General features: G+C 42.2%; 1 protein-coding gene across 1 annotated transcript in view; it reads left to right on the forward strand.

Annotated features, from left to right (window-relative positions):
- PLCH2 (phospholipase C eta 2) overlaps nt 1–24,120 on the forward strand; it is a 631,566-nt gene that overhangs the window by 61,721 nt on the left and 545,725 nt on the right. The window contains exon 2 of the mRNA XM_078642469.1: nt 3,856–4,002. Coding sequence (XP_078498595.1) covers nt 3,867–4,002 — 136 coding nt within the window. The 5' untranslated portion in view covers nt 3,856–3,866. The remainder of the gene's footprint in view (nt 1–3,855; nt 4,003–24,120) is intronic.

The raw sequence follows: 24,120 nt of genomic DNA on the forward strand, positions 1-24,120 counted from the left end.
CCCTATGCTATCCAGCGCTTTCCCTACTGTTCCACCCACTGGAGTGGGAATAGTAATTTTTACCCCCACGCTAACCAACGCTTTCCCTACTGTTGCACCCACTGGAGTGGGAATAGTCATTTTTACCCCTACGCTATCCAACGCTTTCCCTACTCTTGCACCCACTGGAGGGGGAATAGTAATTTTTACCCCTACGCTGTCCAATGCTTTCCCTACTGTTGCACCCACTGGAGTGGGAATAGTAATTTTTACCCCTACACTATCCAACGCTTTCCCTACTCTTGCACCCACTGGAGTGGGAATAGTAATTTTTACCCCTACGCTATCCAACGCTTTCCCTACTCTTGCACCCACTGGAGTGGGAATAGTAATTTTTACCCCTACGCTGTCCAACGCTTTCCCTACTGATGCACCTACTGGAGTGGGAATAGTAATTTTTACCCCTACACTATCCAACGCTTTCCCTACTCTTGCACCCACTGGAGTGGGAATAGTAATTTTTACCCCTACGCTATCCAACGCTTTCCCTACTCTTGCACCCACTGGAGTGGGAATAGTAATTTTTACCCCTACGCTATCCAACGCTTTCCCTACTCTTGCACCCACTGGAGTGGGAATAGTAATTTTTACCCCTACGCTATCCAACGATCTCCCTAATGTAGCACCCACTGGAGTGGTTACATTAAATTTAAACCTTTTGCTATGCTACGGTAAATTTATTATATATGTTTTATTAATTAATATGTATTTATATATATATGTAATATTTTTTTATATATATTTTTTAAAGTTACATTAATTATTTAATAATGTTACATGTATTTAATAATGTTACTAATGTTTGTAATAAATATATTTACTAATATATTAGTTGTAATTTAATTTAAAGGCATATAAATATGGATATATATATATATATATATATATATGTATTATATTTTTTATATATTTTTTAAAGTTACATTAAAAATTTAATAATGTTACATTTCTTTAATAATTTTAATAATGTTTATATTAAATATATTTATTAATATAATACTTTTCAAATTATTTTAAAGGCATATAAAAAACGATATTTTGACAGTCTATATTTTTAACACTCGATATTTTAAACTCGATATTTTTGTACTTACCTTTGTAAAGATAGGAACTCGATATTATGTCCCTCGATATTTTTGCCTCGATATTTTAGGTACTCGATATTTTGGTAGTCGATATAATTTCAGTGATCCATTGAGATTAAGTAGTGAGAATCTGGCTGACCCAAAACGAAGCTACACATCGACCTGGTCAACCAAGACCCCTCTCTTCCTAAACTTGGCTGATCTGAGGTCTGGCTACATTTCAAGTTTACTGACCTGGGTACCGAATATATCTTGACCTGGATGCCCAAGGCCTGCCTCCATCTCATCAAGCCCCAAAGGCTGTTATTTTAGGCCCTGGGTGCTCGCAGCATCTTTTGTGGCCTCTTCAAAAGGAACAAACAGAAGTTTGCTGTTGGACATAATCTGATCTGTGAGTTAGTCACATAAGTTGTCTTTGGACAGGTGGTAAGAAAGATGGTCATCCTTTGTGATTTTAACTCACATTACAAGCCCACCTACTTATTCCGCTCCACCAGGAACTTGATCAGTGCTTTCATGCTGATCACATTGCCAAAGCAGTCTCTCCCTTGCAAGTTACTTTAACAGATCTACTATCTGGTCTTACAATCAGTTCATGAACCCACCCCCACCCCCACCCCACACCTATCTTAGCAATGCAATCTCGCAATATGCCGAGAACCATTCTTTTCTCTCTTTTTCCTAAACACAGCCTGCACAGCACCATGGAACGACCCTTTGCCACATGAACATTCCTGTAATTTGTACATCTTTCATCATTACACTAACTGGCTCTAAAGGAATTTTCCTCTCTACCCAGCTCAAATCTGCAACCCTTGGCACATGGACAGCCAGCTAGTTGCATAGCCTAATTTAATTGGCTTGTGTATCAGATAGTGCTCCCAGATAGGGCATCATACGCTGGTTCCTCACGTGACTTGTCATTTTTCCCACCTTTAAGTTACAACAGACAGCCAATTACTGGTCCCCTGTTGTCATTTTAGTCTTCATAAACCTATCTCTTCCTATATTGAATTTGGGATAATTCTTGGTTTATGCATGTTCACATTTTATTTTATATCTTACACAGTGCAAACTGCACTATATATCTATTTGCAGCAATTTGTGTGCTTAGAAATCATCTCTAATTCTATTGATTTATGTTTGAAAAATAGTATATGCACTTGAAATTGGGAAACCTGATTTATCATATATGTATATATGAATGGTAAAAAAAAAAATAAGATTACCTCATTTCACTATGGAAGTACATACTTGTCTTTTTAAAAAAAAATTTTTTACATACTTGTCTTTTCAGTTTATTGAGGGTTGGCTTAGCAAAGTGAAGGCAAATCATTATTTTTGTAAGAGATCACAATGGATCACATTTTGGGCCTTATTACAATGTCGGTCGGAGGCTTTCCGACTGATATGGTAGGTTTACCCTCTGACTGCCGAATTACAACGTCGGCGGTCAGAGTGTAAACCGACCAGGGAAACCGACTCGGTTCCGACGGGCTCAAGGAGTCCATCGGCCTGTCGGAATGGGCTCATAATCCTTTAGGGACCGCGTTTCCGCTGTCAGGATTATGATGTTGATTTCCGACAGCCTTTCTATGTTGGCCTTTCCCATTTTGGGGGCCCATAGCATGGCCCTCTTCCCTCCTGGTGCTCCGGTTGTGGCCCTGGGGGGGCACATATGGTGCCCCCCTGAAAATCCCCACAGTGCCTGCCACATGTTGCAGGGATTTTCACAAACTCCCATTTCTCAATGGGAGCTTGTGCTGTGGACGGTCTCCCTTAGAGAAACAGGAGTTTGCGACCGCACCAAGTGCGGTTGCATCCTAATTCGGTGTGCGGAACCGACAACCTATGGTCGGGCAGTTCACACACCGAGATGGGGTCAGTTGGAGGCAACTCCAATGACATTGTAATGAGGCCCTTTATGTGTCTGCCACAAATTGTTTGAATGAAGGATGGACATTTTAAAATCCTTGCTACTGGCAACACAATTTTTAACAGAGAGAAAGAGAGGCAAAATCTTTTTTTATAAGTTGGATATCTGATGTCATTTGCAGCGGATGGCTAAACTTCTTTAATTTAGTATGCACTCGTTTTTATTAAGGCTTATTGTGCTATGGAAAAAACAGTAACATTGTATCGAGTTGATTTATCACATTCACTAAATAATATTATAAGACATTGACGAATTTTAGGTTATTGACATTTCGTAACTAAATGACCAAGTCCAGTGGTTTACAATGATTACTTTATCTAATCAGGGTGTTCTCATATACTTTAAATTACACTGTGGCTCACTTTTTTTTTTTTTACCGTTGGGATTTAACCCTTTCAAATATTGTCATTATTTGATGGATACATTTTGTGTGAAATTGAAACAACCCTAAACAACGTTTTTATGTCGAAATTGTACAAACTGTTAGAGGTTATAAAGTGTTGGAACTATTTTATAAATATGTCATTATGATAGCAATTTTGTTGAGTTTAATCTTATGAATGTTATCTATATTTTAATAAATCTAGTACTACTACATTTCCTATTATCCCCACCTTCCAGTCCTCCTCTTCATTTGAAGTTTTTTCTTTGCAGTCTGCATCATCAAATTCTCTGTCAAATTTTTAAGTTTATGTACATACATTCTTGGCTTCATGATTGACCATATCACACTTTTGCTTTAGTGTCAGAACAATAGGGGTTGTTACTTACATACTTTTTTGTATTTCTTTCCAGTGGAAAGATGTATGAGTTCTATGCAATCGGGTACTCAGATGATAAAACTACGAGGGAGCTCCAAAGGCCTCGTCCGCTTCTACTACCTGGATGAGCACAAGTCCTGCCTTCGCTGGAGACCATCTAGGAAGAATGAGAAGGCCAAAAGTGAGTACATAGAACTTTGTGAAGCTGTGTGTGATGGCTTTCAACACTCTTTACGTGTATCAATAAATGCATGGGATAAAGGTATGACTGCAGCTTAGCTCTACAATAACTCTGACTATACTCTTTATAGACACAGAGTCTGTGGTGGTTGATAAAAATGTGTCTAGTCAGCAGTTCTCTGTCCTTTTTTATATAGATTCTATATGGTATTATTTGTTGCCAAATGCTCTTTTGATTCCTAGGCCCTGCCACTTTCTTTTCGTTCACTTAACCTATTTACTACTTTTGAGCTTCCTACTTCAGACTCATCAAATACCCGTCTGTCCTTTGAGCATTTGTTCTGTAAAAAATATCTCTGTTCTGCATGGTTATGGGTTTTTCACATTATTACCAATTAGAACATTGGAATGTTTGTAGCTCCATTAAAAACAATGCAGTGCTCCGGGCTTATAATGGCTGGTATAAGCCCTGAGCTCCAACATTCCAATGTTTCTTTGTTCACAGTGAAGAAAGGCTTCAGGGAGCCTGAGGGGATACCAATCGCTTCACGCTCCCATAAGGCTTTGTTTTTTTGGTAGAACATTCAGCCCTCTGGTGCCTTCGTAGCTGGGCTATATATTAAAGTCCCTCTCCCTTGTTAAAGGCCCGAGCTGACTGGAGAGGGCCTTTAATAGCCAGTATAGCCCTCTACGGCGGGCTATAAGGCTATAGTATTGATCTTATCCCCAACTCTATCACATCTTTCCAAAGTACATAGGTTGTGATTGAGTATGGGCAACATTTTTGGTAGACTGCTCCACACAGTGTCTAGTCTGTCTACATACTTCTGGGGATTTGGGTTACAGAACCTGATACATTGTTGCATAGATGGTTTTTATAACTGAATATACTGAACAAGGTCTCCTGCGATTAATGCATTTCTTCACATGATGTTCCAAATCTTCACATACTCCAGTTACGACTTCCAGAGCTGAACAGATATCCCTAAGAGGCCTCCTAAACTTTACAGAATTCTCCATAGGAAGCGATAGGCTGCAGGTATTGCTTCAGGCCAGGTGTGTAGACCGACATACAATGATCTATTCTAGACAAACCTTTTACTACTAGACAAAGTTTTGGAGAGATGCATTAACACTCTAGTACACAGTCAAGTAATGCCCTACAGTACTTGACACAATACTCAATATGTAACCTCTATAACTGGACACAAATCTCCAGTTGTGCTCTCCAAAACGGCGCACAATTCCAAAAATGGGATCCCGGGTTTCTAGAACAAGTGTGAACGACCGCTATCACTACCTCAATTTGAGAAACGCTGACATGGTGGTCCCATACCATAAGCTGCTTACTTTGGTTTCAGTTGTAAATGTTTGAACAATAAACTGGTGTCAAAAAAAGTGCCGCAGAATGGGTAAAACGTCAGAAAACTTAGCTCACCCAGGAAAGTAGAACAATCGCTACTCTAGAAAACCCTCAGGAAGTGGGTTCTAGAGATATTAGACATCCAAACGGAAGAACATGCAGTGGGAGCAGGTCCTGGAAGGAACAAAGGAAAAATCTAAGACAAAAAGGGAAAGATTAGTGGGTGATGAAATCTTTGCCAAAACCGGATAATTTAGTAATCCCATGAGAGATGGCAGAGAAGAAATAGACAAGGGGTGAGCACCCACGTTTACCTTCCTAAATATAACACGACAAGGTTGGTACATGCTGAAAAAACAGAGGAAAGATTTCATTCTCTTTCTTATCTTTTGCCCACACCCAGAGGACCATATATTCTCATGTGACACTTTATAAGTGAGATGTCTAAGTTCAAAGCAGGAACTTCTAAATTCCATCCAATCGTCTCTCTGCAGAGGAGCAGTACTTAGCTCATTGTTACTCACAGCAACATGCATGTGACCGCCAGATGTTTGCGACAGATAGGATCTTATCGCTTGTAATCTGCAGAATTACATGCTGAGCCTCCTGATCCCGTTCCTCGATTTGCTAAAGCTCAGTGACATTTAGACCCTACCGCGGGAGGAAAAGAAAGTTACATAACTGTTGGCCGGTAGAGTCTTCTGCTGCAGAGATTTTCGTGAAATATGTGCAAATAAAATCATAAATCCCCTCCTTAAAGAAGCTTTGGGTGTTTCATGCTGCTACATACAGGGCAGTTCATATCCAGCTGAACCTAGAGCCATACAGTGAGTCTGACTGCAACCTTTATTGCAGTATTATCGCCTCTCTTTATGTGTGTGTGTGTGTGTGCGTGTTTTTGGGTGTGTGTGTGTATTTGTGAGAGAGAGGTTTTTGCTATGCCACTGAATACCAAGGCAGCTTAATAGCATATGCTGTTTAAAGCAATACTAACAAAAGCACAACCACACATGTACTATTATAGTACAAAGGGCAACCTTATTCTTACCACAGTGCAGACTAAATTATGTGCGAAAACACTTATTTTCTCACAGAATGCATTTTGCAAATAACTGACAGAGGAAAACAACCTTTATCTAGTTGCATGGGTTTAACCACTTGTATCCTGGGTCTGGCTTCATGACTACTGCCCATAATAACATAACAAGGCACTCGTGAACCATATAAGCAGATCTGCATTGAGTAACATTTCTATTTGTTACCAGTGTTAAGTCAGGGATGGCCAATATGATGAATTCATAGCTTCACATGAGACATGGCCTCTCCCACATTCAACAATAGTGATAGAATAGTCTGTACATATCTTTATGTTGTGGCAGTGATAACAAATTTGGCCCATATATTATTTAGAGGCAAGGTACAAACACATTCACAATTATTACTAGAGTGAAAATGTCAAATTAGACTTTATTACCACAGTACATAAAAATGAACATGAGAAAAACACTTTTTAGTGCAATGACTTACTCTCTTGAGTCATTGCCTTTGCCATCCCCACAATCAACAATAGTAATAAATTACACTCTGCACATCTCCATCAACCATGCAAATAATATAATTTACGGCATGCATGTGAAATGACAGCAGTTATAATAAGACTTATATCATCTGAAATTACATAATTTCTCAGAACACAATGCATTGTAGAGTGGCAAGTTATAGTATAATGTAGTTTGGTGAGAATAATGTGGATGGTGGTGCACGACATATAATAAATTGAAATAGTGCATACGTTTGAAATGTACTTCTGACTAGTGGTGCATAAATTAGAATTGTAATTTATAACTGTACCTTTATAATTTTTCCTGTTTGGTTGAGTTTGTATATAAAGAATAAAACAGATTTCCTAGCTTTAACTTTAGTTTTTTTCATTACATTTAAGTGGTTCTTATTTTATATTAAAAGCATGTGTTTCAAAACATAGGGGCCCATTACGATGTCGGGCGGATTTCCTCCGCCAGGCTGGCGGTGGCCACCGCCAGCCTGGCGGAGGAAATCCGCCCGACATGAACTGCCCAATTCCCCCCGCCATATTTGGATGACGGGGGGACCGCGGCGGTGTCAAACACCGCCCGCCTGTTTTCCGCCCCGGTCGCCTTGTGGCCGGGGCGGAAAATGAGTGACATGGTTGCAGTGTCTGTTAGACACCGCCCGCCATATTACTATGAGTATTTACAAATGCTTTTCCTTGACGGCAATGCCGCCACGGAAAGGCATGCGGAGACTCCCTGCGGGGGCCCCTTGCGGGCCCCCTGGGGGTCCGGGGCTTGGGGGGTGCACATGGGGGGTACCTATGGTACCCACCCCGCATTTCAATGTGCAACATGGCAGGCACCACGCGGTGCCTGTCATGTTGTGCCTTGAAATGCACAACGTGCATTTTTACCATTGCGGCGGGCGGAGATTTCAGCTCCGCCCATTGCAATGGTAAATATACAGGATGCGCCCGCCTGTGTGGCGGCCGCATCCTAATGCCAAAATCGGGACCCCCTCCCTGTAGGCGGGCGGTCCACATTACCGAAAGGGTGGCGGGCGGGCATCCTAATAAACCCCATAGTCTTGAGTGTCATTTAATTAACTGTTGTTAAGCACAGTGTCACAGAATACAGTGCAGTGTCATAGAGTGTTGTGTTGTGGATTGGAATGCAGTAGAGTGGTGTAGAGTGGTGTTGAGTATAGTGTAGTAAAGTGTTATATAGTAGACTGGCATGAAGTGCTCTTACAGTGGAGTAGAGTATTGTCGAGTGTAGTGGCATGTTGTACATTGGAGTGGCATGTCGTACGGTATAGTTGAGTGTCGTACAGTGGAGTATTGTTGACTGTAGTGTCTGAGCGTGAAGTGGTGTGTCGGTGAGTGGAGCGATGTACATTGAACTGTCGTACATGGCATATATTGAGCTAAACTGTCGAACAGTTTAGTTGAGTAGAGTGGCATATCATAGAGTGAAGAGTGGTATCTTATAAAGTACAGTGTCATGGAGTGAAGTACACTGTAGTGGCATACCATACAGTGGAGTAAAGTGTTATATAATTGGATTAGTGTGTCATACAGTGGAGTGGTATATCATCTTGTAGAGGGTGTGAAAATGTCATAGAGTGGAGTACAGTGTATTGGTATAGAGTAGAGCACAGCGTTGTACAGTGGAGTGAAGTAGAGTAGATTAGAGCAATGTGCTATAGTGGAGTGCCATGCAGTGTTGTTGGGTAGTGGCATAGGGTTTGGCTGAGTGGAGCGGTGTGCAGTGGAGTGGCTTACAGTGGAATAGTATAGAGTGGAGTGACATTGACTGGAGTGGCATCCAATTGAATAGCATACATTGAATGGCATACAGTGGAGTGGCATACACTGCAGTGGAGTAGCGCACAGTGAATCTGCATATAGTGGAATCGGATTAACTAGATTGGTATACAGTGATGTGGAGTTGAATAGTATACAGTGCAGTGGGGTACAGCAGACTAGCGTAAAGTGCAGTGCCATATTGTGGAGTAGCGTATAGTGGAGTGACGTAGAATAGAGTGGCATATACTGGAATAGAATAGACCGGAGTGGCATACAGAGCACTGCTGTAGAGTGGAATAGCGCACAGTGAAGTAGCGTACAATCGAGCACCATACATTGTAGTTTCATACACTTGAGTGGCATACAGTAGAATAGGGTAGAGTGAAATAGCATTGAGTGGAGCAACTTAGAGTGGAGTTGCATACAGTGGATTAGCATGGAGTACATTGGCATAGAATGGAGTAGTGTATAGTGGAGTATCGTAGACTGGAGTGGCATATAGTAGATTAGTGTACAGTGGAGTGGCGCAGAGTGGAGTGGTATAAAGTGGAGTAGCTTACTGGGTAGTAGCATAGAGGAAAGTGGCATAGAGGTAAGTGGCTTAGAGTGGAGTGGGGTACAGTGAAGTGGTGCACAGTGGAATAGTGTCCACTGGAGTGGTGTACAGTGGAGTGGTGTACAGTGGAGTGGCCTATTTGTGCATGGATAGTTTCAGGGTGAACCATGAGCGGGGTCGAGAAAAAGGTGGGGTCAAAAAAGTGTGTTTCCCGTGTTAATTCTCAAAGAGATTTTAGACACAACTACAGCCCGAATCGCTGGACATAATTACAGTAAATATGGCAAAAAGGCAGCTCTTGGTCAAGAAATTACCATTTTATTTGGTGTAAATTAATTATGTAGTTTTGTAGATATTAAAAAAAATCCAAATTGATATTTGTAGGGACACAACCCCTTCTCGAATCTTCCCGATCTCTTCCAGAGATTCGCAAATTTTGCTTCAAAATAATAAATAAATAAACAAGCGCAGTAACCTGTGCTTGTTTTCACTTTAGCCCTCGGGTGGGCCTGGTCCTAGAGGGCATGAGGGTATTTAATGAAAAAAGGAGGGGGGCATAGGCCCCCCTGCTAGGGCTCTTGTTAACCCAAGGGAACACCACCTCCCCTGGACTTTATTTAAATTGGGAGGAGGGGCGCATGGACCCTCATCATTTGGGCTCCTTGAGCCCCAGGGACCACCACCTCCCCAGGGCTTTACAAGAATATTGGGGGGGCTGCACTGATCCCCCTCCTGAGGCTTTAATATGCCCTAGGGACCACCACCTCCCCGGGTCCATATAAATACTAATGTGGGGGGCCACATGGACCACCGGGCCCTGGTGACCACCAATTTGCCAGGGCCAAATACAAATTTAAAACTCGGAGAGTGGCCATGTGGTCCCTCCTCCTGGGCTATATACAGCATCAGGTACCAGCACCTCCCCTGGGCCAGCCTGTGCTATTTAAAGGAGGGGTCCCTCATGCTAGGATTCTTGTTAGCCCTTGGGACCAACCCCTCCCCAGGACTTTATTTAAAGTTGTAAGAGGGGCAAGTGCTTCCCCCTCCATCGGCCTCATTGAAGCCTGAAGTCCACCACCAACCCCGGGCTTTGCAAGAGTATTGGAGGGTTGCCACTCTTACCCTTCTCCTGGGTCTTTAATATGCCCCTTGGACAACCTCCTTCCCGGGGATATAGGAATGATGATGCAGGGCCACATAGACCACCGGGCCCTGGTGACCACCACCAAGCCAGGGCAAAATACATATTTAAAATTCGAAGGGGGGCTATGTGGTTCCCCCTCCCGGGCTATATACAGCACCGGGTACCACCACCTCCCTGGGGCTGGGGCTGGCCTGTTCTATTTAAAGTAGGGGGCAGCGTGGCCCCACTCCTGGAGCCATTAATGGCCCTGGGGACTGCCACTCCCCTAGGGCCAGCTCCTGCTATCTCCCGAGGTTCTGACCCGGCTGCATGGGGAGTGTTTGCCACAGGGCCTGGCTGCAGTTCCTGTGGCCAACCCCCATGCCATGCATGACCGTAGGCTGTGAGCACTGTGGGGTTTGCTGCCTTTATGGGAGCTTGCCACGGGCCATACATAAATGCAACCCCCTCCACTCACAGCCTTTGGCCATGTGCAGCATGGGGTTGGCTGCATGTGGTGGGGTTGGTTGCATGGCCTGGCTGCAGGCAGTGCATGCCAGGGGAATGCATTAAGTATGGTAATTAAATATCAATTTGCGTTAAAAAAGCTAGAAATTCACTAGTTATAGTTAGCAGAGCTAAAACAGGTATAAAGAGGTGTAGCATTGGAGCTCTGAATGTAAGTACAAAATAGGCCAGAAAAATATGACACATCATTAATGCTACCACAGAAACAACTCCCTGAGGTGCAAAATGCATGGGTTATGTGCCACATTAACCCTATACCATACAATTCACATGTGGCGTAGTTCACATTAACAATCAACCACAGATATATGAGAAACCATCAATGCATACTATGTTCAATCTGTAGACCGCTGTTCAGAGAAAGCCAAGTCCTAAAAATATTAAACATCTGTTCCAAAATGAATGCTCTGCTACGGACAGCTTTTATCTGTATGAAACCCCTGACAGTCACCGAACCTACATTGAGAATTAAAGTTGACATGAGTAGAGGAGTAGGTACTGCAAAACCATATTCAGTGTATGGAGGGAGTTAACCTTGTACCAGACTGTTTGCAGACAATGAAACTCTTGTGATAAATACACTACAGAGTATTAAAAAGTGTCTACTAAGAACAGTGTACACTCTATGCAACACTTGGCAAAAAATACACTATTCGATTAAAATTAGCAATGCCTGAATGTTCTAAAGATTATATTACACCCAAAAAGAACAATTGATCGACGGAATAAAGAACAATGTCATTATTTCACCCCAGTGCAGAGATCTGGGCCTAAATCTATCGTTTTTTTTTCTCACCATGCCATTCCAGTTTGAACCTAGCCTTATGCAAATCAGTCTTGACCCTGCGCCCAATGGGAACAGTCCAGCCCGAACTGCCAGGCCAGGTCCTCCCTGGACTGGAAACAAGCATCCTAGGACCGGTTTTGGGGTTTCACCCCTCATCAGCCAGGATAGCTTGACTCCAGTGGCATAGAGAGCACGGGACCCACGTCTGGGCATACCTGTCCCACTCGGGGTGACAAATGCAAAAAGAACAATTGACGTACTGTTCAGTTACTAAAAAAAATGGTCCCAGGATGCTTGTTTCTGGTTCAGGGAAGACCTGGCCTGGCAGTTCAGTCTGGACTGTTCCCATGAGGCACAGGGTCAAGACAATTTGCATATGGCTGAGTCTGAACTGGGGTGGCGAAGTGAGCTAAAGAACGATGATGGATTCAACCGAGATCTGGGGGTGAGTGTCTAAAAAATGTTAGCGCTCCGTCCATCATCTCCTTGTGTTTGAAAGATTATGCTACCTGCAGACTTTATCCTGTGGCAAAAAACGTTACAGATAGCCCATCTTCTGAAGCTATACAAGCACAGGTACATAGCTTACTACCTGGTGGACACAGTCTTCTATGTTAAGTAGAAATTGTAATGCTGAGACTATTCTGTGTAATAACTCAAGGCTGCTTACAATTCTCAGCATGTAGTATGTAGAATCGTTGCTCTGCTGGAAACTTTTTCTGCAGTACTAAAATATTAGTGTGGAACATAATAAACTCAAGCCGTTAACTTTCACCTATAAACAGTTACTCTTCAAAACAAAGATTTATAATGTCATGAATGATGTCATACATGAGGTCATAAGCAGTGCATGGCGGGGCGCAATTTATAGTTATCTCTGCTAACTATAACAGGTGAATTTCTGTGTTTATGTATTGTTAATGTTGCCACTGACTTATTCACCTAACTATAATGTTACTTTAGCTTTTGTTTTTTTCAGTGAACATATATATAAATATATCTATATATAGCGAGTGAGAGAGAAAGCAAGGTAGAGAGATAAAGAAAGAGAGAGTACACATGATGGGTAACTGGTGGTATCATGAACAAAACTGACGACTGATTACATAGTCAGAGTTCCTTGGGAGCAGTTCCTTCAAAAGTCTACTGACAGGCACCACTAACACTATACTCATTTCAGTGTCAGAGTTACCAAATGATGAGAGGGGGGTTAGAGGGGGTACTGTCGGCAAGGAGATCTGGAAAGAGATTTTAGGATGATTTAGGACACTTCATTAACACAATCCTTAAAATAATGCTTTATATAAATTAAGGATAACTAACATACATGTGAAAAGAAATGATTATGGTTTAATGCCTTAGTATGCAATAATCAAGGTTCCGTGATGCAGGTTCCTACAATTCTTTAACCAGATTCAATATACCGTTGTTCGTTTGTCTCTTTTTTCCTCTAAAGATGATTTGACTTTCGCAATTTCCGTTGAAATTCCCCTTTAAAATTCTGAACAGTAATTGTCTTAATTTCTCTCTCACTCAAGTTGTCTTCATAGGGGGAACAACCAGTATTTCCTGTACTCCCTTGTTTTAAAAAATCCAAGTTCCGATAATAACCATCAGAAGCAGCCTCTTTTGATTTTGCTGTGAGTCTAAGAAGTATAGTCTTATTACTTTTATTTCTGTGATATATTAAATCAAAACTGAATAACACTCGATTTTTTTTAATTAAATGCTCTCTTACCGTCATTAGTAGTTGTTCATATCAAAGCGTTCCCTCACCTTTTATGCATTACCATTACACGCCTAGACAATGGCTCAGTTTTTACAGCTGCAAGCAGGACCTCCAAAACTGACTGCTCTTCAAGGATTGCAAAGAGCATGGCTGTTGGGGCATGGCTCCTTTTTAATCCACTTTCCATTTTAAAGATGGTAGCCCAGATTCCTACCAAATTTCTGTGTTTCGTTCTTTTAGGTCCAGCCTAGGTAGCGCGCATGCACTGTTTGCAAGACCTGTTGTTTTGGCATGCCCATGAATTACCATTTGTTCGTTGTTGTGCCATTTAGAAATACAGTGTTTTTATTGGTGCATTGGGTCTGATTCTCCCTCCTTTGCATGCTTGGGTCACGCCCAGGCGATTTCACTCATTGTTTGCTTGCGTTGGCCAAACCAATACATCCGCGGTTCCTCTGGTCATCCTGATCTGCCCTTTTTTTTTTGTAGGCTATCAACGTCGTTTTAGGTGTTCAGGCCGTTTTACGGAGCAATGCTCTGTTTCGCACCTGCAAAGTGTCAATTTCCAGTAGTTGCTGAGCTATGCCAATAGCTCTAACTCAAAACAAATCGAGACCTATTGCATTTCTAATGCTTGTTTCCTCTTAAATTTGGCCTTGCTGTATAAATCTCCTCACAAATGCTTTAGTAGCTGAACTTTCAATCACTGATACAAAAATATGGTACAATGAGTTCCTCTAATACAGCTTATAGGTCTAATGTTACTTCAAATTGTTTCACGTAATTTGCCTTGCTAAAAACAAGCACAACACATAGGCCCGCATCAATAATTGTGAAGCACTTATAAGCATGTGTCTCTCTTACCTCGATTTAATAATGATGCTGGCAGAACGGCATATTTTCCAAAGTTTATGTCACACACTGGGCTTTTCTAGGCATCATATACTCGCTGTCTTTGTTACTGGTGGGTGGGGGTGGATTTCCACAAGGAGACAAGTCTATTCCTGACAGTCAAGTTGTTTGTAAATGTCATCAGAAACATTAGCTTGCATTATAGGACCATATCACACAGTTTCTCATCATGTACATTTTCTCTTACATGTTTATTTTTGGGTAGTTTCCTTGAAATAGCTGTTTTCTCCAAAATGTAATGAAAAACGGACTTTGTTTGGGGTTAGAATGTTTAGGTCTGGTTTACCTTTCCTAAATAAATTCTTTAGAAACAATGAGAAATGGTGAGTGTCAGTCGATGTAGGTGATACTGTGGCAGCCGTGTTTATCGCCTAGTCATGAATTTACTATATTTGCCAGTTACTTGCTATATAATTTGCAAAATTTGCAGGTTTCACCACCCATATTGTGTCTAGCTCAAATAGATGAAAATAATGCTGTCAGAGAAAGTGCCCCATCATTTTCACTTATGCATTATAATTTAGAAAAATCATGACGCATAATTTGATCCTCTATGCCATACAATCCTAGTATCCCTGACAATCTTGAAGCTCTACAAGAGTGGTTTAGGGGCTGTCAATAGGAGGATGAAATTTGTGTTTGACAGGAAACCTTAAATAAATACTTTCATTTTCTCATGGTTCCCTGCCATATTCGGGTTCATACCACTGTATTTTGAGTAAACGATTCACCTAGTATACATGTATATATCCCACAGAAATTCTCTAGTTATTCTTAGAACCAGAATACATAACTTAAACAGCAGCCAAACAAACCATAACTCAAACACCAAATAAAGTGCTCATGATCTCTCTTTTAATTACACAGATGCAATTACAACTTTGGTAAATCATCTTACAGATGATATTATATATCAGGTTGCTCTTAACTCTTTGACTGGGAAGACTATAAATGTGCTGTCATGTAATCGGCTTATTTCTTTTTTGTATTTTGCTCCTTGGAGTTGTTATTTAGCAGTATAAATATTGCCAGTTCATACGGAGAAGACAGCGAATCTGTCTGCCACTTGGAAGGAGGAGTCGATCTGACAAAATCAAAATCAGCCATTTCTCTTTCCTAGCATGATAAAATAAATGCCATTAATTTAATAAAATTGGTACCTAATGTCTGTAGTGCTGGGGGAAAAAAGTTACTAGAACCAGGCACTAAACGTGGTTGTATCCTCAGAGTTCGGCATGTTTTTCTGCATATTTCCAACTTTAAGTGGCTCAATTTAGTACATACAGTGGGTAATGGGTCTGTGTTTAAGTTAGAGTAGAACCCTTTTGCGCCAGATGTTAGGTTGGACTGATTTGGATATGAGAGGAACCTGTTTCGGTGCCACTCATTGTCTGCTAAATAGTGGCCGAGTGCTTCCAAGCTGCAGTGCTGTAGTCTGGACCCATTGCTTCAAGCACTGCCTTTCTGTTTCAAGTAACTTATTTTATTGGTGACTGATCAGGAGATCAAAGAGCAAGACGGTATAGATGTGTGAACCTTTGTAGATAGCCCAGGTCTACATTTAGCAAAATTCAATTTAATACATATTGTTTTAAACCTGTCCACCTTAGGGTGGTCTTCCCCCAAACATTTTTCCTTACACCTCCAATTTTTAGCTGATTTCATTTTTGCTAGCTTAGGACACTGCACACTTTACCACTGCTAACCAGTGCTAAAGTGCTTGTGCTCGCTCCTCAGCACACAAAATGGGGAAATTGGCTTACACCCAATTGGCACATTTAAATTACTTGTAAGTCCCCAGTAAAGTGGTACTGCAAGTGCCTGCAGAATAATTGTTACTACTGTGCCTGCCACACTTATTGTGCCACCCACTTATGTAGCCTTTTAAACATTTCTCAGGCATGCCATTGCAACCTGTGTGCAGTTTTAAACTGCGGTTTCGACCTGGCAAAATAAACCTTTTGCCAGGCCTAAACCCTCCTTCCTAATACAAATAAGTCACTCACAGGGTAGGCCCTAAACAGCCCATAGGGCAGGGTAAATTATATTAAAAAAGTTGAACATGTACTATTCACTTTTACATGACCTGGTAGGGAAAAACTCTTACCTTCGTTTTTCGCTACTGCAAGGCCTGCTTCTCCCATAGGATAAAATTGGGGTAACTTATTATATTTAAGAAGTAATCATTTTCATTTGGGACCAAGTATGAATGCTGAGTTTATTGTCTAAAGAATTGTAATTCAAAACCCTCATTAATGGGTAAGTCGGATTTTAAGTCACAATTCTGAATATACCACTTTTAGAAACTTGGCATTTTCTCATCCCAACCATTTGGGGCCAGATGTAGGTAATTCATATTTACCGACTCTTAAATACCGAATTTTACCGATTCGGTATTTAAGAGTCGGTAAATATGAAGGGGGAGATGTAGGTATTACAGCTTCTGTAAATACCGAATCAATAAGATTCTGTATTTACCGAATCTGTAAATACCGAATCGGTATTGCCCATTGATTCCTATGGGCCTTGAAGCCCATAGGAATCAATGGGCAATACCGATTCTGTAATTACAGAATCGGTAAATACTGAATTTTGCAAGGGTGCAGGGGGTGTCACTTTGACACCCTCTGGCACCCCAAAAATAGGCATGTGCGCCATGTGGCACACAGATATGCCCTAAGGGCATGTCTGTCTGTCACATGGCTAGGTGTGCATGCACACCTGAATTCGGTATTTTAACACCCAATTAGATTGGGTGGTAAAATACCGAATCTGAAAGGCCTGCGGCACTCAAAGATGTGCTACCTACATGTGCTTTTACAGAATCGGTATTTTTACCGAGTCTGTATTTACCGATTCGGTAATTTTACCGAATCTGTAAATACAGATTCGGTAAAATACCGATTCTGTAAAGCATGCTCCTACATTAGAAAACCCTAATACCGGTCGGAAACGGCCAAAATCGGCCGTTTCCGACCAGTATTAGGGCTCCTACATCGGGCCCCAAGTGCCTGCATCCTGCGTCACACGACTAGATGTAGCTGGCAGTTGGTCTTTGTGCATTGCTCCTAGACAGTGAGACAAGAGGGGATAGGTGTTATCAGGATGAGCCATCTGACTTGAGGGGGTGGAGCTGTCACCTACCACACTTACACATCACCACGGATCTGCCCCAGCATACTCACATAGGGTGACCTGTTCTGAGCTACAGGAACATAATAAGCTCCAGAGGCTTCCCTGCATCTGCCCAGCTGACATGTTGAGGCCTGCTGGCCTCTGCTGGAGTGTGTTTCTGATCCTGAAGAGGTGACCCTCAGGTCCTGGACCCTTGGTGTGTCATCAGAAAGGGAGAAATACTAAGGTTTTGGGCTCTTTTTAAACATGAATGGGCCTGTTCGTGTCAAAATCTTGCCACCCACTTTTCTCGCCAGCGCAAAGCTCTGGTGAACTTGACTCTTTGCGCCACAGGGAATGCCAGCATGGTTAGGCAATGTGAGATCTGCACTTCGTGCTACATTATTGACAGCTGCAGTGACCGCCAACACGAACTTCCAGCAACAACCATCATGCGATGCCTTACAGGATCTTCAACCACTGCAACAACCATATACAGCCCGTACTGTTTGATTACCATCTGCGACGCGCACCCTGTTCCTCAACACCCCTTCCACCTCTGGATTTTCGAAGGTATCTCCTTCAGCAGGACTCATCTTGTTCTGCATCCGACCTGCACTCCATAGTGGTTGACCTGAACTTGGGATTTCCACCCGATCTCGCATGACCCGATAACCCCAAGTGGAACATTCTACTTTTAGCTGCTATACTTACCTTAAATCCTTGAAATTGCATATCTCTGTTTCTACTGATTGGATTTTGGTCGTTTTGGTCTCAAATAACTATTCTATGTTTCTAAACGAGTGTAGGATATTTATTGTGTTTCACTTTATTACTGTTGGAAATGCTGCATGTATGCTTTACACCTTGCCTCTAAGTTAAGCCTGACTGCTTTTGTGCCAAGCTACCAGAGGGTTTAGTTTGGGTTGAAATGTGGTTTGCTTGTGTTTCACTCTGACAAGAATTGTGGTTGCTTCTTGAGTAGGGGTTCATAGCCCTCAACCTGGAACCACTTCCTACATATAGGGATCAAAAACCTTTTAGAAAAATTATGATAAAATTAGTAAAGTCCAGTAGTACTTGAGCCAACCTCTCATCGCACAGGCACAGGCCTATATTTTCTGAGCTGTATTGGCCTAGTGGAAAGCACAGGTGTTGCTGCACAGTACTGAGTCTGAACCTGCCAAGAGTGATCTTTTCAATGAGTTGTCAGTGAGGCTCAAATATGTCTCTTTAGCGTTGCAGATTTGTAATATAACATATCACGTTAACATTGCTTGGCTAATTCAGACAGATCTATGTCCAACCATCTACGCTCAAAAAAAATATTCTCCGTCCATGCTATATATCATGTTTTACTATGGAGTGACGATTATTAAATAAACACAGTCTGCCCAAATCATAAATATGATTCATATCAAATCAAATTTATATAACACAGCCAGGGAATTTCCATGCATTTATCACTAGTTAAGCAATCAAAAATAATAATTTAGTTTACTTGGACATGTGGATGCGACCATGTAACAAGCCAAAAATAAATACATTTGGGGCCAATTTGAATATATCTTTTAAGTATGTTCAGTCTAGCTCCTCTTGGCAGAAATAATGGGGGCAACTGAGAAGGAGGCTGAGCAAACGGCAACAGAATCTGTTTTCTTCTGATTGCAAGGCTGAACAATGTACATAATTCATAGCCCTAGACCCTAGTGCTCAGGTAGCACTAGCAACAGGGATGCACTGAGCCTTCCAGATTTTTAGAAGAAGCTCTGTTCAATCAATCAATCAATCAATCATAACACTTGTATAGCGCGCTACTCACCCGGGAGGGTCTCAAGGCACTTGGGGGAAGGGGTCCGCTACTGCTCGAACAGCCAGGTCTTGAGTTGTCTCCTGAAGGCGAGATGGTCCTGGGTCAGTCGCAGGTGGATGGGGAGGGAGTTCCATGTTGTTGACGCCAAGTAGGAGAAGGATCTTTCTCCGGTGGTGGCTCTTCGTATGCGTGGAACGGCGGCGAGGGCCTGGCTGGTCGATCGTAGCTGGCAGGTCGGAGTGTAGAAGGTCAGGCGGTCGTTGAGGTACTTGGGGCCCAGGTCGTGGAGAGACTTGTGTGCGTGGGTGAGGAGCCTGAACGTTGGCTTACTTCCAATGTTGGAGCCCCTATAGATTGACAGAACTTTAGGCCCCTTTCAGATATCAACTATCAAACACTAACCCTAGGTACAGAAGCTGTGAAATGCTAATGAGAGCTGTGTTGTTGATTGAAATGGAGCATAGCCTAGAAGATATCGCACTGTAGGCATAATGTCAGATTCAGAAAGATTGTTGCTTACGCAAAGATCACTTATAAATCTGGCAAAAATGTTCATCAGAATATCAGGGCTGTTCAGTGTTCCGGCCAAAATGATGATCTTGTCAGAATATAGCAACACAGGAAGTGCCCTTTTGCCCACTAGTGGTACATTGTGTGCATACAATCCACTAAAAAGAACTAGGGCTATTAATGTCCAAAATAAACATAAGAGAAGCTAAAACACAGCCGTGCCAAACTCTTCTTGGTAAATGCACAGGCCCAAGGGTTCACAGTTGCTCCCATATCTAATATTAGGTGTAAAAGCTGAGTGTAGAATGGCCAGAAGATTGACAATTGGAAGATCGAGACCTAGGTCGGCCAAATGTCTCCAATGCGTGGTGCGAACAAGACAGTTGAAGGTGCTTGATAGATCCATACCCGCGAGGTACATCGATCAACCTTTTAAACTGTATATTTCCCAATAATAAGATGTAGGATAAGACACTGCTCAGCTGTACCAGGCCCTTCCAGAAACCAGATTATGTGTCACACAGAATTTCTTCTATTTTAGCCCAGTTCACGATCCTACTGTGTAACACTCTACCAAGCACCTTCACCATAGAGTCTATTAAAGAAATTGACCTGTAGCACCACGGGTCAGATCTTTCGCCTTTCTTGAAGATTGGAACTATGATCAAATTAGACCTGGAATTGAGCAAAACAAACTCACAAGCATGATTTAGGACCTTTGTAAGTAGAGGAGCCTAAAGATCGATGTTGGTCTTATACAAATCCATGGGGACTTCATCAGGACCTGGAGCTTGATCAGAGATTCTAAGAGAAATTGCACATGTTATTTCCTGTATATCAAAATTTTAAGCGATTGGGTAGGAGGGCTAAAGCTAGGAGGGTCGGGAGACATGGTCTTCAATGCTGTTATTATACACAAATCTGCCACTATTCTTTGCTAGATTTTTCAGCTCGCCAGAACCAGTTCACATTTTTACATTCACATGCAGCGACCAAATATTCCCAGTGGAATCTCTTGAGGTAAATAGACCAAATGTAGGGGTCTTTACACTGTATGATTTACCCCCTATTGCAGGGCCTTATAGAAAGAGCTGACAAATAGCTTGAGAGCATTAAATATGTTTTGGATTCATACATGTATTGCACAACATGTTGAATAAAAACATTAAATTAGGATATTTATAGCGAGAGACATCATCATTGTAAAAAAGAACCAACTGTAACCCTAGATTCTTCAGATTGATAAAAACACTTGGATGCCATTGTTGCTACCAGGTAATTTAGTATGGGAAGCGTAAATTGATAGCTTGAACCAGGTGGGGAGCCCCTCTTTCGCCCTCTTGGAGCCTGTTGGAGCAGCAAGTATGAAACACCTTACAAAACCCTTAAAATACAGGTCCACAATAGCCAAAGTCTCTTGAAACAGAACAACATCAAAATCCAACGAAAAGGCGGACCAGTCAGCCAAGTTGTTTTTTGAACTGATGCCAGCTGACTAGTTTCAGGGTGCATATAGACGCTGCTGAAGCTAAGTCAGTGGAAACTACCAGAGGGAGAGAGTCGGTCTGAACCCTTATTGGACTTTTATTTAAATTTTATTTATTTATTTAAAACATTTATAGAGCGCGGCTGACACCTTGCAGGTTTCCTGGTGCTGGTGAAAACTCTTAAACTGAGGAGACTGAAGGCGAGAAGCAAGTGAGATTAGGATTTAAGGGAATAACCAGGTTTTGATGCGTTTCCTAAAGGGGAGGAGTTGTGAGATTTGGCGGATTTCAGGAGGCAGACTGTTCCACAATTTAGCCGCTGCGACTCTGAAGGATCAGCCCCCGTCCTGACTTTGTTGTATCTGGGTACAATTACCAAACAGGCAGAGGCTGAGCGTAGGGTTCTGGCAGGGGTGTACCAGGTAAACATGGCCTGCAGAGGTTTGGGCCCAGCTCCGTGCAGCGCTTTAAAGACGAGGCAGAGAGTCTTGAAGGCCACTCGTTGCTTAAGTGGGAGCCAGTGTAACTCGGCTAAGGCCGCAGTGGCTGAGGACCTCCTGGTCCAGCCAAGCACTAGCTTGGCTGCGGCCGACTGAACTCTTTGGAGTCGATCCAGTAAAACAGCTGGGGACTCAAGTAACAACGCGTTACAATAGTCCAGGCGACTAAGAATAGTGCACCTGACTATCAGCTCCCGTGCTTGTGCAGGGAGGAGTGGAATAATTTTGCGCAGGGAGCGCAGAAGAGCCGAGCAGACTTGGGGAAAAATTAAGCAGTCAATCAACTTGCTATGAACCCTCCAATGGCTGTAAACGATTTTGTACAGGAATCCAATGGTCCAGACCAGGAATTATCTGAGAAATCGAATGGGGTGGTTATTTAGGGTGATGGGGGTACAAGACGCCTATAGAAAAACACAAGTGGTAGGGTGTTGATGGAGCCTCTCGGTTGCTGAACATTGTGGGCCTTCAACAACAGGTCCCTGACGAGTGGTGAATGCTTGAAATTCACTATAACACATCAATCATAATAAAGAAAGGTCACTCTTAGGCCTCACTAGCGCATCAATCAATTCGCACTGCCCAGACCAAGCCCTCGTATATTTTTTAGGAGCTGCATCTAAACACCAAATTGTTATGGTATGCATTACCGTTTTGTGGCCAATTCCCGTCGCCAAACAGTAATACTTTACGATCAAGTTTAAAACTGGTGGTAACCCATTCGCAAAGGGGAAGGGCTCCCTTGGGCCACATAAGACATTTAGTTACCTGCTGGCTGCTCCTCTTCCATCTCCTTTGGAGATATATTTTAGTGAATCCTTGAGACCATTTCTGAGATGTAGTAACTGATAAAAGAGAATATTTCATAAGACTTTCTAAGAGAATTGTTGCGGCTCACAAATCTTACCTTCTAATTCCTCGCCACAACCTCTTTCCCGTAGGCATGATTAGAATAAAACTTTTATATTTCTTGATAATGTATCAATTCAATTTTATAACTTGTGTGATTTTATTAAAGGCTATCTAAAAGAGAATGACAGTTTAACCTAACGTTATTTTTAACCTAAGTTCAACGTTGTGCAAAGCTGATTTTGAAAATCTTTCTTCGGTTCTCATTTGCAAATGGCACTGTGCGTTGGGGTGAATGTCATATATGGAACGCCCATTGACATAAATGAATGTATGCTTCCGCAACAAAGGACTGATGCCTCAGAAATGCCCTCAGGCATTTAAGGATCAGGCCATGGATGGATGAAGTCAGTCAAGTCTTGTTTGTGTGGGGGCGAATAGATGCTTCGAGGTAATTGTTTACTCTCGCGCCTCACAGCGCTCACCAAAATCTTTGCCCCTCCCTTCTCCAGAATGATCTTTTTCTGAGGCAGGTGAGAAAGAGTTAAAACATTGGTAGCGTGGGGTAGGCCTGGGTGGAATTTGTATTACACCAATGTAATTTCGGGTATGTTTGGTAATTTTGTTTTCTTTTGTTATGGAAAATTCCCGAATTTACAGTAGTAGCCACATCATGTCATTTGGTATCATTTGCTGTAAAAAATTTGGCCAAGATCACAACATAAACCAAGCAGCTGTTGTTTGAATCTTTTTGTATTTTTGTGGTTTTTAGCTCAAAATGCATCAAAAATGGATACAAGGGCGCATTTTGGGCTATAATATAGCGTCAAATGGTGCGTTGCATTTTTCGTAATTAAGTGTCATTTCACATCGTTTTTCGAGAATTTTGCAAAATTACGCAAAAACAAATTGCACAAATTTCTCACACCCCTATTCTGAAGGCTGAGTAGCCACTTTGGGATTTCCTGTCGCTCTGCTCTGCGTGGCCTTGAGATGGATCCACTCCAGATGGGATCCTGTCACCACTGAGTCATGTCACCCGAGATGCCTTGTCTTTTCTGCTTTGTCTAGCACCTCTATTTGTTAGTGTCAGAGCTGACATTTCTGCGTTTAGGGGTTATAGAGATCACGGCTTCATCGTCTGATGCACACTGACACTCCAGAGCCATCACACTGCTCGTGGACAAGTGCCTCGCCTCCATCCATGATCCCCTGTCTCGCTACTTTTCATTCTACTTAACCATTTTTTCAATAATATTTCAATTTTCCTTTCTGTTCCTCAAGACAGTGCTGGGGATATGCTTGATGAGAATCAGTGACATCTGTCAGGTCTGTGTCTTCATGCACAAAGACATCTCGTCCTCTTCTGTCACTCATCTCTAGGTCAAGCACCCACAGCCTCTCGCCTCCTCCCACATGCGCCATCCTCTGCGATGGTTCCTGGGAATGGACCTGCCTCCAGGCCAGTGTTTAATTTGTAAAATAATAAGTGCTAGGGATCTGCTCAG

Source organism: Lissotriton helveticus, chromosome 5_1 (assembly GCF_964261635.1).
Source record: "Lissotriton helveticus chromosome 5_1, aLisHel1.1, whole genome shotgun sequence".
Taxonomy (NCBI): Eukaryota; Metazoa; Chordata; class Amphibia; order Caudata; family Salamandridae; genus Lissotriton; species Lissotriton helveticus.